The sequence below is a fragment of the Lichenostomus cassidix genome, chromosome 19, assembly GCF_008360975.1.
Source record: "Lichenostomus cassidix isolate B80296 chromosome 19, HeHo_3.0, whole genome shotgun sequence".
NCBI classification, from domain to species: domain Eukaryota; kingdom Metazoa; phylum Chordata; class Aves; order Passeriformes; family Meliphagidae; genus Lichenostomus; species Lichenostomus cassidix.
The window spans coordinates 8496271-8511005 of NC_139499.1; the positions used below are offsets into that span (position 1 = coordinate 8496271).

General features: G+C 39.9%; 1 protein-coding gene across 7 annotated transcripts in view; it reads left to right on the forward strand.

Annotated features, from left to right (window-relative positions):
• BRIP1 (BRCA1 interacting DNA helicase 1) overlaps positions 1 to 14735 on the forward strand; it is a 95083-nt gene that overhangs the window by 23397 nt on the left and 56951 nt on the right. For all 7 annotated transcript variants that reach the window (XR_014855754.1, XR_014855755.1, XR_014855756.1 and 4 more), the window contains exons 15-16: positions 5649 to 5808; positions 6139 to 6260. Coding sequence is in view for 3 of the 7 variants with exons in the window: in XM_085078483.1 (XP_084934609.1) it covers positions 5649 to 5808; positions 6139 to 6260 (282 nt within the window). In the remaining 4 variants the exon portion in view is untranslated. The remainder of the gene's footprint in view (positions 1 to 5648; positions 5809 to 6138; positions 6261 to 14735) is intronic.

Sequence of the window (14735 nt, forward strand, 5' to 3'; positions counted from 1 at the left end):
AACCAGGCTGGTTCAGAACCTTCTGTGCATTGCTGGGTTGTTCCCCCTATGCTAATGAATAATTGGGAAATGTGCAGGAGAAAGCAGGTGGAGCTTCTCCTTGATAAGAATGACATCCTTGGGTGGCCTTTTCCCATTAAAATGCTGCATTAAAACTATTTATTTTTGGCTCATAAAGAAAAGATTACCTGTGCATGTGTATTTATATGGACATTTAGTGTTTTTCTCTATATAAAATTATTTATTTTCCTATTAACAGTGGCAATTTGATGCTTACTTTTGAAAATAAGTTTTCCTTCAAGAATTAAATACTTTGTCACAGATATTTTCACGTTCTCTTTAAATGAAACCCATTAGAATTGAAAGTTGAGAAAATGAAAATGTGAAGTTTAAAATATCTTCTTTTGTGAAAAAATATGTTTATATTTTGCATTGGCTCAGCCATTCAAATGAGTGAATTTTAAATACCTTGTCCTGTGTAAGAACCTTCCCCCAAACATGAGGAGGGGCTGTGAATCAGTCTCTTGCTTAACCTTTCATGAAAATCTAATTGAGTGCAAACAACTGCTTAAATAATTCAATGGCCTCAGTTATTCTTGGCTGGTGGAGCCCCAGCCTAGAGCAGTGCAAATGTCTGGGTGTTGAGCAAAATTGAGGCTTTTTTTCTTTTTTTTTGTGAGGAATATGGTTAAAATGACCTTTTCAGAAAGTGTACGGGGTGATTAAGAAGGAAAAAAAGATGAAATGTAAATTATTTCTGCCAATTGGGTAAATGTCTTGTGGCCCAGAGGTGAATATTCTTTTAGTCCTCCTGAAAGTGTGGAATATTTTTGGGTGATTTTGATAAATGTGATTTGGTTTCATTGCTTGCTTTGCTTTTCATCCCTTTTACTCTTGTTAAGGGACATTGTGCTTTTTATGGGGTTATTTTTAATAGTTCTAGGGGGCTATTCCAAATTTATGTGAAATATTGGGGTAATGGACATTAGATTTTATTGGTTAGTTATCCCTTCTATTTTTGGAAGGAAACTCAGTTTTCCTTTCACACCAATCCTTCCAGTCAGTTTATTCTTGTCCCTTCACTCTTTCATTCCCTTTTCATTCCTCTGTTTCCTTTCTTCCTCTTGTTGTTTCTTTCTGCTCACTTTGAACCTCAAAGGACATTTTTTGTGGTTGCTGTTGTTGGCTTTTGTTTTGGGGTTGGTTTGTTTGGCTTTTAAACTAAAAGTGGAAATGGAATAAATTAGTGATCCTATGACCCCACATTGGTAAACTCTTTAGTAAAGTCTTATTTCTCCTAAACTGAAGATACTTCAGTTCTGAAGATATTCAGATTTTCTCCTAAACTCCAATATTCCTGGAGCTCAGTTGCCTGTAGGATTCTGGGCCATTTGGTGCCAAGTTTTGGCAAAGCTTTCAGTTCAAGAACTGTCAAATAATTTCTGCTAATTCTCTACTTTTTCAAACCATCTTAATCCTTGAAGAAATTATTTCAATAGAAACCTGTAATACCAAAAAAAAAGTGGGTGAAGTCTGGCCAGATCCACTCTCCAGGGTTCCTTTGAAAAAACAGGAATTTAAGGCCACAATATTTAAGCAATGCCTTGATTTAATGACTGAATATGTTTTAGGATTATCACTAATATAGGGATAGTTCCATCCTTTCATAATGGAAGTCAAACATTCATCCAGGTAATTCTCCTGAGGCCAGAGGGAGAGGGATTGGAACAAAACCCTCCAGCTGGAGGTAAGCAGCTGACTCAGCACATATCCTCCTGGAAGGTTATTAAAGGGAATGCAATACCTCTGGAATTAGAGCCATTATAAAAACATCTGGGCCTTGAGATCATCACAGGATTACTTGAGTGGAAAATATGATGTCCTCCAGCCTAACAGCTTCAACTTGCAGGAGGACCTGTCAGAGTGTATAGGGTTTTTTTAATTTTTATATTTATTTTTACTGAAAGGAAGAGAGGAGACTGCAGATGCAGGTTGAGTTGTTCTGTGATACAAACCAACCTGGGCTTGGTTTTTTTTGCAGACAGCCCAAAGGGTGGGAAACTTTTTGTAGTAAAACGAGGCAATTGCATTTCTTGCTGACAATCTCTCTGAATTTAAGGGTTTTCAGCAGATGCAGAGATAAAAAAAAGATGCAGAGATAAAAAAAGTGTTTGATTTTGCCACCTGTAATTTTTCTGTCGAGACACAAACCTTGCAGAGGAATGGTTAGAGCAGCACTGTGAGTCTGTGTGGCACTGGGGAGATGGAAGAGAGCTCTGGTGAGTCCCAGTGGCTCTCATTCAGTCCCAGTCCCTCCCTTTCATTCCCAGTCACTCCCTTTTACTCCCAGGGGGCTCAAATCCCTGCTGGTTCTCCTAGACCAAAGTTCTGGAGCAGCTCAGCTCCCCTTGGCCACATCTCCTGTTCCCATCTGGGAAGTTTTGTTCTGCCTGCCTGTAGAACTTCTGTTTGACCCTTCAAACACGTTTCCAGCCCACTGGAGACACGCTTGGATTTGAAGCAGTGCTTATTCACAAAGAAAATCCTGGGAGCAAACACAGGAAGAGCTCTGCTTGGGAAAAGGCTTTTAGATCAATGGTAGTCCCTGGGGAAGCTCTGACTTTTTGCACTAACAGTGGTGCCAATACTGTGATTTTTATTAAGAAAAACCTGATGGCTCTTCCCTTTCTCCCCCTGCAGCCACCTGAATATTTGAATAACAATGAAAAGTGCAGCTCCATATCATTAAATAGAACCCAATCTGAAAAAATAGTGACGTTTGTAGAAGTGGGGTTATTTCAGTGTGTATAATGTCAGATTTTTAAGAGGGTCACAAGTTGTTGGTGGAAGTTCTGTTCACCTTGAAATACCTTTTGTGCATTTGTTATAGAAATGTGTGGGAAACAAGACAGCTTGAAGCTTGACAGGTGCACAAGGGCACACAATACAGTTGCCACTGATAATTGTTGTTAAATAGTTACGAGTTGTTAAACTGTTCACTAAAGTCAGAGCTATTTTGTTCTGCTCTGAGGTGCTGCTTAAATCATTATCTTTTTGTCCTGTACTGCTCTGGAACATCCTTGGGTATTTGTAGGTGTTTTGTTGCTTCCCCAACCACTTCTTGATGGAGGGATTATTTCTGTGGTACCTTTTTTCTCTGCTGGCAAGGTGTGATCCATTCAGGACTTGAATCAATGCTCAAATATTTAAGGAATATTTTATGTAAAGAAATTAGCAGGACAAGACCTAAAATAAGCCAGAATTTTTCTCATAGACATTCCCTTTTCTCAGCTAATTTCTACTCCTCAACCCCCTGTCAGGAGGTGTTGGATCCTGCAGGAAAAGCACATCCCCAGCAGCCTGATTGCTCCAAGTTAAACTCCTCAGGTTTGATCCCATGCTGGAAATTACACCCAACTTGCCTCAGGGTAAAATACATTAAACAAATCTTCGGGTTTGCTTCATGACCTGGGAGCCCCTTAATGTGATTTTTGGCACTGTATAAAACAAAGCAGCAAATGGAAAGGGCCAAAGCTCCTCCTTTGGGGGCACAACTGGGAGGGTTTTGCCTTGCAGTGCAGCATAATGGAAAGAGGTGGTGAGAAAACAGTTCCCCCCATTCCCAAACTTCAAGAACACTTCAAAAACTGCTTTAAAAAGGGGCTGCTGGTGTAGATGGATGGTAGATCCAAACCCTGAGCTCTCAGGTTTTATTTATCATAGCTTACAGGTGTCTTTAAATTGCAGAAAGGGATAAAAGGGAAAAGCTATCCAAGTAAACATCCTTCAGTGCATGGGAAGATGACAGATTCTTTCTAACAAGATTTTCTGCTCTCCTGGAGGAAGACCGTTTGTTAATAAACCATTTGAGAATCCATTTTTAAGGGATTTAATAAAATATACCCTGCCTGCCTTCCAGTGCAGGAGCTATTATTCCCTTGGGTGGGAGGAGTGACTGACTGGGGGCATTAATGGTTCCTTCCTGTGATTCCTGGCATTAGATTTTGCTCCCATTTGCACTTTTCCAACCCAAAGTGAAATGATTTTTTATGAGAAACTTGCTCTTGGTTCCTGGCTCTTCTGAGGCATGTGTGTGTTCTATATTTTATTTATTTGTTTTCAGTCAGGTCCATAATTCTTGTTGTTTGAGTGTCTGTGCATACCAAGGGTCCTGTGTTTTAGTGGATACAAGGGAAGTTTCCTTATCTAGCAAACTCCATTAATGGAACAGGTAATAGCTGCTGTGTGAATTAAATGAATTGCTCCATTCTTGTCAAAGATTTCATGAATAATTCCCATATTTCCATCAAAAAATGATAGATTTTTCTATTGTGGTGGTTGCTGTCAATGAAACAATAACCTGAACTATTGTGGTCCAATAGATTCTTGCCTGGAGGGGCTGGATAAACTGAGAAAAAAGAGAAAAAATGTTTTCTTAAGAATTTGGAGGAGAGTTTTCTGCTGCCATCCTTGCAGTTATGAATATAAGTTTCACTTCTTTCAAACATGAGAGAAATACAGTGAAATTGAGGGATTAAGGAATTTTGGTGAGGAATCTTGCCCTTCTGGCAAGAACCTTTCACAGGAGTGTGTTGGTGAGAAATCCCACCGGGTGTGATGAGAGGAGAGGAGGAAATCAAGGGTGAGTGACCCTGAGAACTCAAACCATGATGGTTTTGTGAATATGAGTGTGAAATTCAGCTCTACCCAAGTGTTTGCTGTTTGTTTTCTCATCCTGGGCTCTCCTTGGCATGGCTGGCAAGCAGCAGGCAGTGCCAGGAGCCAGCTGGGCTGGGATTGCTTTGTTGGGGTCTAGGCAGAGCCCAAGTCCAGGAGCAGCAATGAAATCTGGAGAGCTAATGATGTTACAGGCGCTGGCAGATCCCAAATGGATGTACTTAGAGCTGTAATATGGTTGATTCTTTGCTTTCCCAGAATTACCTCCACATCACATCCAAGAACTGAGGCCCAGTGGCAGCCTGGGATGGCAAGATGGACACTCATTGCTCAGTCACAGGATTACAACCTTTCTAGAAAAAGAGATTACAGACAGGATGCTGCCAGGAAATGACAGAGCTGGGAGAAAAGGGGACAAACAGGAGGACAGACACATTTAGCAGACATGATTTATTCTGCAGTTACAGCTGTGTGGGGAGGAAACTGGTCCTACTACTCATCATTTACTCTCTCTGTGCTTGCTTGCTAATGGTGCCACATCAGTAGTAAAGCAAGAGTAATTCCCTGAGCAGAGGCTGGGAGAAAGCAGGGGAAATGCAAAATAACAAAGCATTTGTCTCCTCTGTCTTATGCATCTCTTACTTGGTAATCAGAAAAACAGGTAACTTCCATTTTTCTTTGGATGACATTCCTCTGCTTTGAGGAATACCAGAATGTGCTCTTTAATGGCCACTGTCATAGATTTGGAGAATTTTCCTTTGATAACTCAAAAATCTGCATTGTTTCTAATTAGCAAAATGATTGACCACCCTCTTTCCCAAGTGCTGCACAGCTGAGTTTCTGTGTCTGCTCAGGAATTTGTATTTACAAATACAAAAGCTCCATAATATAACTTCACTAAAAGAAGTGTCTTTGGGTGCTTTATTTGAGCACTTCAAGTGGTTGATGTGGATTTTTCTGTTGGTTTTCAGATGCTGGACAAATTAAAGGATCGTTGGATGCACACTGGCTTGTGGAAAAAGCTGGAGGATGTTAAAACAGTCATTGCAGAGCCCCAGGGAGGAGCAAAGAGTGACTTTGATGAGCTGCTGAAAATCTACTATGATGCAATCAAATATAAAGGAGAAAAAGGTACATTTTTCAGACATTCAAAATGGTTGATACAGACTCTTCAAGTAAAATTCAAGGTTTACCATTTCACATTTTGGTGTAGATACACAGTGTTCTTGCATAATTAATTGCCACTATATTATATAGTGTGAAATTCTTTGCTAGTTGATGGTCAGATCAAAGTGGAATTAGTCTCATTCCTCTGACAAATCTCAATTTTATAACCTCTCACCTTCTCCAGACAGTGTATGATCCTTTATGACGTTTAGCTCTCTAAAACATTTTGGTGAAAGTTTTTTCTGCTCCTCAGCTTCTCCCTGGAATAATCAGTGTGTTCCTCTCGTGTCCCAGATGGAGCTCTGCTGATAGCTGTGTGCAGAGGGAAGGTCAGTGAGGGGCTGGATTTCTGTGATGAGAATGCCAGGGCAGTTGTGACCATTGGAATTCCCTTCCCAAACGTGAAGGACCTGCAGGTAGGACATCAGTTCAGAGCTGGACATCTCTTTATATCATCTTTAACACACTGCATGTGCACAAAATGCCTTTTCTCTGTGTTTACCTTTGAAATTCTCTCTGTTGCATTTGAATTCTTTGAGTTACCTTCTACACAAGTAAGAGGAGGAGCAGCACAGGGTGTCTTGTAGCCTCATTTCCATCACTCTAAATAAACAAACAATTTTGGATATTGATTTTTATCTGACATGGCCAGTGAAAGCTTTGCTTTGTTAAAGTGCTCATTAACTTCATATTCTCCAAGCAACTCTTCATGTTCCTATCTTCCCTTGCCTGTATCTGTGCACTGAAACTTGTGTTTGCAATGAAATGAAGAGCTGCCTGACTTCCTCTGCTGGGGCATTTGGTTGGGAAGGTGTGGGTTAACTGCTGGGAAAATACTGCTTTAAATAAGGCAGGTTAGTGCAGAAAACAGGTGCAAAGAGATAGTTACATTGTAAAATAATAACATGCAACAGTGTATGTCCTGCTTGCAGTGTCTCACCTTTCTAATCCCTATTGCCTTCTTTCATGTAATTTTGTCTCCCACTTCAGCACAGTGCAACTGGAAACCTTTCCAGTTTTTTAATAAAGCTTGTGCTGCTTTATTAGCTTGCAATTTTGAAGCATGAATTTATGACATAACATAAACTCTTCCTGGATACTGAGGACAGCACTATTTTGAATATTCAAGCTTCACGTAACTTTAGGCAAAAACTTGTAAGCGCCTTGTAAAAACAGCATTTTGAAATGGCTCCAGTGAAATAAATTTGAAACTGTTTGTATTTTTCAGGAGGTGGTGAAAGCAGCATCCTGTTGCACTGCTGTGTAATTGCCCACCTCAACACTTCCTTCCTTTTGACTGGAGCAGGGCTTGTCTGACAGACAGATGATGTTCCATTAGAGCAGCCACTTCATAGCTGAAAGGAAAAGAAAGCCAATAAATATATAAAAGTATTTTTCTAGGCTTTCTGCTTAATGAAAAAAAAAAGTTTATTATTGGCTACTTTTTAAAACTGCTTTTTTCTAGTGGTCTGTGCCACTAAGGTGGTCATTGAACTTCTGTCACTGCTCTGTCCTGTGTGTCCCTTCGAGAGCTTTTGGGACTCCTCAAGAAGCCAAGAAACAAAGTGAAGGGTCACAGAATAAATAAATACCAGGAGCAGCTGGATTCTGGTTCTGCCTAATGCCAAATCAAACAAGAAAATCATAGGTTTGCACTTGAAAGCCCAAACAGACTCAGCTTTGGTTTGAGAGATGTGTTCTGAGCTTAAGTGAACAAGCAAAGGCTTCTTTGTTGTCTGCAGCATGTGCCTAATTACAGCCTTGCTGGGAAAAACCCACATCCTACAAGGACCAGGGAGGTTGTGTTAGTGCAAAGTTCTTCCAATGTTTGCATAATTCCTTGGAGCACTTATTCAGCCACAACATTTTTTTGTGCTACTAAAATAAAATGCACTGTACTGTAGTGTAAAAACATTTGCATTCAAAGGGTTCTCAGCACTCTTTCTAGAGTTAGAAATGGTTTTTATAAGGGGCATGTGCTGACATGGTATTTTGGAAATCCTTTGTCTGTTGTATGGCTGGAGCTTTACAATTAATGCCAAATGATTTCCTGAAAGTCAATGGTTTTGGTTTCTAAATGATACAAAATTAGATAGAAAAGGATGTGTCCTGGATGAATTACCTTCACAGTGGATTATGGTTTGATTTTATCTTGAGTTCAGCCAAATATTTCATACAACAGAATCACAGACAGTGCAGCCCATTTCAAATAACTGTATTTTAAAAATCAGTGTTCTGTCAAACTATTTATTTAATTGGACTGAAGAAAACCCCTAAATTTTTCAGCAGGACTAGAAACAGTAGCTGCCAAATTGCAAGCAGCTCAAGGTTTGAGTGTGTCTGTTTAGAGATGGGAATGCCCAAAGCTCTGCAGTGATCAATTCTGGATGAGAGAAGGGCAAGCAGAAGTCTCTCAGCATGAGAAGTGCAGAGCTCCTTGCAGGATGCTGGAGGAAATTATTTTAAATGTCTTTATATTGGACAGGGTTTTGTTTGGCCCAAGGCTTTAGGTTTATCAGATCCCCAAAATTTTGGATTAATTGCCAGCTGAGTTGCAAGAAGTGTAAAGTGAAGGAGGGTCAGTCTGATTAATTAATACCTTTGTAGAAACATAAGCAGAGATACAAAAGAAAATTAGAAGATTTGGCATCTTTTCCAGCTCAGGAAAGGAACTGGAATTCCCAAATGAAACAGTTAAAGTTTATAGAATAGTTACAACGTTTGCTGCTGTGATACAGTTGGTTGGTGTTTCTTTGGATTTTGTAGGTGAAGCAGAAAACTGGGTAAACCCTGGAACTTTTTGGGAGGACCTTGAGGTCTCAGCAGACATAAAATTCAAAGCCCAGTGGCACAGGTCAGGTCAGACTTACCCAGAAAATGGTGCATCTGTTGCTCTCACACAGCAATAGGTGCTCAGCACAGGTACAGAGGAGGAACTGCTGATTAATAATGACATTCCTTTAAAGTAGGAAATGCAAGTGATTAACAATTCCCTTGGAATACCCATGAATTACATACTTCTGGGATTGGTTTAAATCACTAAAAAATGCTCAGCTTGTACATGAAACAACACTTGAATGTCTGCTTTTTGGGTTAATAAAAGTCCTCTTAAGCCTCAATTCCATAACCCTTACTCCTGCACAGAGCTTTTACTTGTGTGAGTAATCCCTTTAATACTCCCAGGACTGTGCACAAGCAGAAGGGTTTGTGGGATTGGACCTTTGGAGACCAATATTTTATGTTGGCAGTTTGATGTTGGCTCATCTCCACTAATAGGACTTGTCTGTGATCAACCTGCTTTCCAAATATGTTTTATGATTTGTAACTTGATTGAATAGCAGTGAGCTGTAATATTAGAGAACATAAATAATGTGACAGCAAGAGATGTCTGATCCCACATATGTGTTATCTGATGCTAACATACTGTTAATTAACTTCTGTTAGATGTTTTGAAGTGTAGCGTTTGGGATCCAGACATCAATCTTGGGCAAGAAACTCATTGTCAAGAGTGATGAATAATATCCAATTTTAGTTTTTCCATATGTTTGGGCTAAATATATGCCCCAAATCCTGGTATTAAATGGCAAACATTTGGATTCCTTAAGGAACTGTATGCTTTTATAAGTTACAGTATTTTCTGTGGAGGCTTTAAGGAGAATAACTTAGTTTCACTTAAACATTTTAGACTTAATTTGTATCTTAGGTTCTCTGGTTTTCACAGAGACAAGAGTCTAAAACACTTTGTAAGGCTTAGGGAGAAAGAAATTATTCAGGCTCAGAAGTGGACCTGATTATAAACAAAACTGATTGGAGAAAGAGGCCAAACCCCTAATTCTGTGTTATTGAAAAGGGCTTCACATTGCTGGAGAATCAGGTTGCTAAAACAAAATAATATAAAAGAAATGTTCAAGGATTGCTCAAAGCTCTGGTGCTCTCAATGGTAGAGTTTGGCTCGAGTCAAGCAGGAAAATTTATTCCAGAGCCAAAAATGACTTCTTTGGCTGTGACCAGGATTTCCTCTGCCCACCTCTGGGACCTGAAAGCAGAGGTAGGAAAATCTGATTTTGGAGCCAAGTGTGACTTGTTTAGTTCAAGTCATAATTTACTGTTCTTACCTCGGGGAGCTGAAAATAAAGCAGCTCACTCTGCAATGTTGATAATGGGCAGCTCTGAAGTGCAGCTCTGAGCTCCCTTTCCCAGAGAGCTTTTCTGCACTTCCACCTTTCCAGATGCTTTTGATCCTGCAGCAGCAGAGTGAATGAATCATGGAGCAGCCAGGAGAACTTGACCAAAATACAGCAGAAAATGCAAAAAGTCAAACTCTTTTGCATCAGCGGATGTGCAAGGCAAATAAACAGATTTATTTATTTGGGGAGTTCTGAGCAGTGACATTGCTCAAGTTTGCCTTTAATGCCTGTGGCTGCTGTAGGGGGAATATTTCCTTTATTGTTTCCAGTATCATAACTTGTAATATGAAGGAAAACATCACTTCAATTCCCATTTTCTGGGTTTTATGTAACTTAATGATACAAAAATTTTGCAGCTCTTTGGCTGAAGTTTTTTCCTCCTTTCTCAAGGGCTCAGCAAACTGAGATGTTTCTATCACTTCAGAATCATGATGTTTCAATATTGAATTTCTAGTCTTTGTGGCAGTTTCTAAGCCTGTGTGCTTTGTGTCTCTTGGAAGGAAAAATAATATTTTGCTATGTAATCTTGTGCTAAAATAATTAATTTCTTATTTACCATATTCTAGGAAAAGCAAGGTTTGTAAGAAAATTATAGTTATTTTGATACTTTTGGGGGTGCTGTGGTAGCACTGAGAGACCTCAAAAGCCTTCTCCTACTTTTCCACAAATAACAATGGTTATAAACAGTCAAAGCCATCCACACTCTTCTTGCATCCAACAAAAATGGTGTTAATTAAGAAAACAAAATTGTTTGAGAGGCTGAGTTTGTGGGAGCAGCTGTGAGATGCTGTGGAATACAGGTTTTCTGTGGCTGGGAATGGCAACATGTGAGCCAGTGTGACAGGTAAGACAAGTGATGGCATTTCTGTTCAGCTGGTGCCAGGCTAATGTCAATATGTTGGCCCAGATCACAAAACCATCCCTGAATTTATCCCCAAGTGAAGCCTTCGGATAAATAACCCAACAAATCAAAACTTCGCCTTTGCCTGCCATAGTTTACTTTTCTCATCCGTACAAAAAATTTCCAAGTGATTTTCTTGTGTTTATCTTGTCCTTAGCAAGTAGTGGTGACCTTTAAGTTTTTCCTTTGCTGTCAGAGTGTGTTGGAAGCTCAGAGAGTGAAGCTCTCACCTTGGGGATTTGTAGGGATGAGTGACACTCACACTCGGCTCGGCCGCGGCACGCCGAGCACAGCCACCAGTGTTGGACCTCAAGGGAACCTCCTGGATTTTTTTCACTTCTGCTTCGCTGCAAATGGATTGAGTTTTCTCTTCAGAGCAGAGTTTTGGTTGCATTAGGTTTTAATCAAGTCACTCAGAGCCTGCAAGGCTGAGATGAGTAGATGGGCTCGGGGTGGATGTGCTGTGAGATTTGTCAAACCGGAAAACTCCAGGATCTCAGGGATGCCACATGCTGTAGTTGACAATCCTAAAAGTGTTCAGTGCTTGCAACGTTACATAAGCTTCCCATTTCTCTCAGACTGGGATTCAGAGGGAGAATACTGGGAAGGCATTTGGCCATGAAATACCTGGTGAGTTCAGAATAAGGAACTGAGCTTTGCACAGAGCAGGAGGTGCTGCTTTGCTGCCCTGGCAGGTGGCTCTGGCACTTCTGAGGGACAGGACTTTGCCTTTGGCTTCTTTGCCTTTATCTTGAAGTCACAGCTCATATTGAAGCTTTTGGGTTATGGGGAAACAAGCCAGCAGTGTTTTTCCATATACAGTTTATTGGCCACTTTTGTGCCATTTTTTCTATTTCAGTACCTCTCTAGTTTTGATTATATCTTCATTCACGTTGCACTCATCAATCCCACAGATGCCCAATATCTTTCCATGTCCCCTGTGAGACAAAGCAAGTCTGAGATCTGGATTGCTTCCCTTTTTTATTCAGTGTTTTCCAAGGAGGGCAATTTTTATAAGTGCACATAGAAATTTGCAGGCAGAAAAGGTCACCTGAACAATTTCTGTGTAACAGTATCCTGGTGATAATTGAGCAGCACAAAGTATTGATCATGTCTCACTCACACTTGGTGGTGTTGTTGCTGTTTTATAAGGAAATGCAGCATTTATATGTGAAAATAAGTGTGTTAAATTTATGTCTTGTGACCTTATTTAGGTGTATGAACTCATTAGAACAACCTTATTAAATTAATATACTGATTCTAATTTGGTAAAATACAGCAAAAAAGCATTTTATTCCATATCGTTTATGCATTAACACTACACTTGGAATGCTTGGAGCATTGAAAGATAAAATCCTGCCATAATATCTTTTTCCTGTGGGCTAATAAATGGGAATACTGTGTTTAGACCCAGCTTTGAGTGGGTCTGTGAGGAGTGAGGATGTTTGAAGCTTATTCTGTGACTCACCCAGCTCTTTACATCTGCATTATTTGTTTTAAACCTCACAGCCCTTGTTACTGCTTTTGAAGTGAGTGAAATGCTGCACTGCTTAATGCTGCTTCTATTTAAGATTTTTCAGATGTAAAAGAAAAGAAATGGGTTTTCATGTCTTAACTTTTCCTGCATTTGCAAACTTTTATGGTTCCTTGGCATTCGTCAGGAGGAAAGTAGATGGCAAGCATGATCCTGAAAAATTCTAATTATTGCTATTTCAGGTGGAAGAGAGACTCTAAGTGGACACATGAGATTTTTTTAGGACGGGAGATTTGCTTAAAAAACATTTTTATGTCTTTTTTTGGGATGGAAGTGGGGAGTGACCACCTGGTACTTTTTCTGCTTGTTTGTTTTAAAGACGTGGGGAACGAGTAGATGTTAAACATGAATGTGTCTTTTACAATTTTTTTGGATGATGTGAGCAATGGTCTTTGTTTTCATTACTATTTTTCCTCTCGTAAAACCAGAGAAACAAGTTAGTGGAACACCAGAGAACATTTCTATCCATTTTCTGTTTTTCCTTTCCATGGAGGAGAGTTGGGAAGGGAATGTGCCACCTAAACTCTGTCCATGCAGTGACACAGGTCCAGCTTTATTGGCCTTTCCAGCTATTTTCTCTTCCTTTAACCCACCAGAGACAACAGGATGCTGTTGGAGATGTTTGTGAGGTGATGTCCTGTCAAAGAATTGACCTGACTTGTTAAACAGGAAAAAAATAATTCTAAACTGTTACTAATATTTGTTCCTAAAAAGCAAAGTTTGCATTTGGTTCAGTAAAGTAATGCATTTGAAATACCCCTCAAAACTTTGCCAGATGAAGTCAAAGCAAATGCAGTTCATTTTGCTGATTTAAATTGCACAAAATAAACAAATGGGCTTAGCCCATTCCACCTTCATGTTGTGGTGCTGGCAGTGATAAATCAGTATACAGTATTCTGATTGATTTTTCTTTAGGAAACAATTAGCCCATAATAGATTGATATTTGCTAATTCTGAATAAATCTGCTTCAGCCTGGTGTGTTGCTGAAAGGCTGGAGGTTCTGTGTGTGGATTTTCAAGCTATTTTGGGGTTCAAAACCAAGATGTAGTTTGTGAGTTACTCTTCTCAGCTTTGTGCCATGAACTAACTCAAAGTCCATGGTCAACACAGTATAAATCAATTTATGTATTTATATATTCCTTGAATCCTGAATAGGTCTGATTTTCTTCATGTGAAGGAATATTACCACAGGTAACTTATTTTAAAATCTCATGTAACAGATGTCATTTAATGTTGTTGTCATTGGAGAAAAACCTCTATTGCTAATATTGTTTGAAAAATACACCTGAAAATCCTTTTGAACTGCAGCACAAACTGCCTCAAAGTATCTTCCCAAGCCTTTAAAAAAAAAAATTGTTCATGGCATTTATCTTTTTTCGCTGCTATTTCCCAGTTAATACAGCAGAGTGAAAGATGTCGAACTAATTAAGCATTAAAAGCAGGAGAGGTTTGCAGGTAGAACGTGGGGAGATTTGAGTGAACGTGGCTGTGCCCATGACCTCCCAGACAGATCAAAGCCTAATCTGGGTGACAGCTACAGGATGGCAGAGCTTGCCAGGGGCTCTGTGCTGCTCTCTTTGTCTGCAAATCCTGCCCGAGAGCTGGGAGGATGTTTTTAAGGATGAACAGGTAAAAGTAAAAGGCTGTCTTTTGACATTTTAACTAATCCCTTCTAGCCTGTGCTTTAGTGCACATTGTGGATATTTGCTAGCAGGAGGCACTGGCTTTTTCACATATGTAACATGTCAGCTTGGATCGGCCCTGGGCTTGATGGGGGGGAAGGCAGCAGTTATACAATGAAATAGATTCTGATGGCACTGCAATGACAGCCTTTGGCCTTTTACCTGCAGCAGCCTCCCCGTGCCAGCTGAGCTCACAGCAAGGCAGGTTGTCACTGTCCCCTGCTGAGACAGGAGCAGGGCAGGGAGAAAAAATAATGGGTATTTTTGGGTAACCCTTTTTCAGTTAAAATAGGAACATTAGAAAGATATGTTGCATTCTTAGGGTGAGAGAATGGGGTTAGAAAAACTCATTGCGCACTTAGAGTAAGGGAATGGGGTTAGAAAAATCCATTGCACACTTAGAGCAAGGGAATAGGGTTAAAAAACCCATTGCACACTTCGAGTGAGGGAATGGGGTTAGAAAAACCCACTGCACACTTAGAGTGAGGGAAAAGGGTTAAAAAACCCATTGCACACTTAGAGTGAGGGAATAGGGGTAAACCCCCCACCCCAAACTCATGGGGTTTTATATTAAAAAAATGGGTTT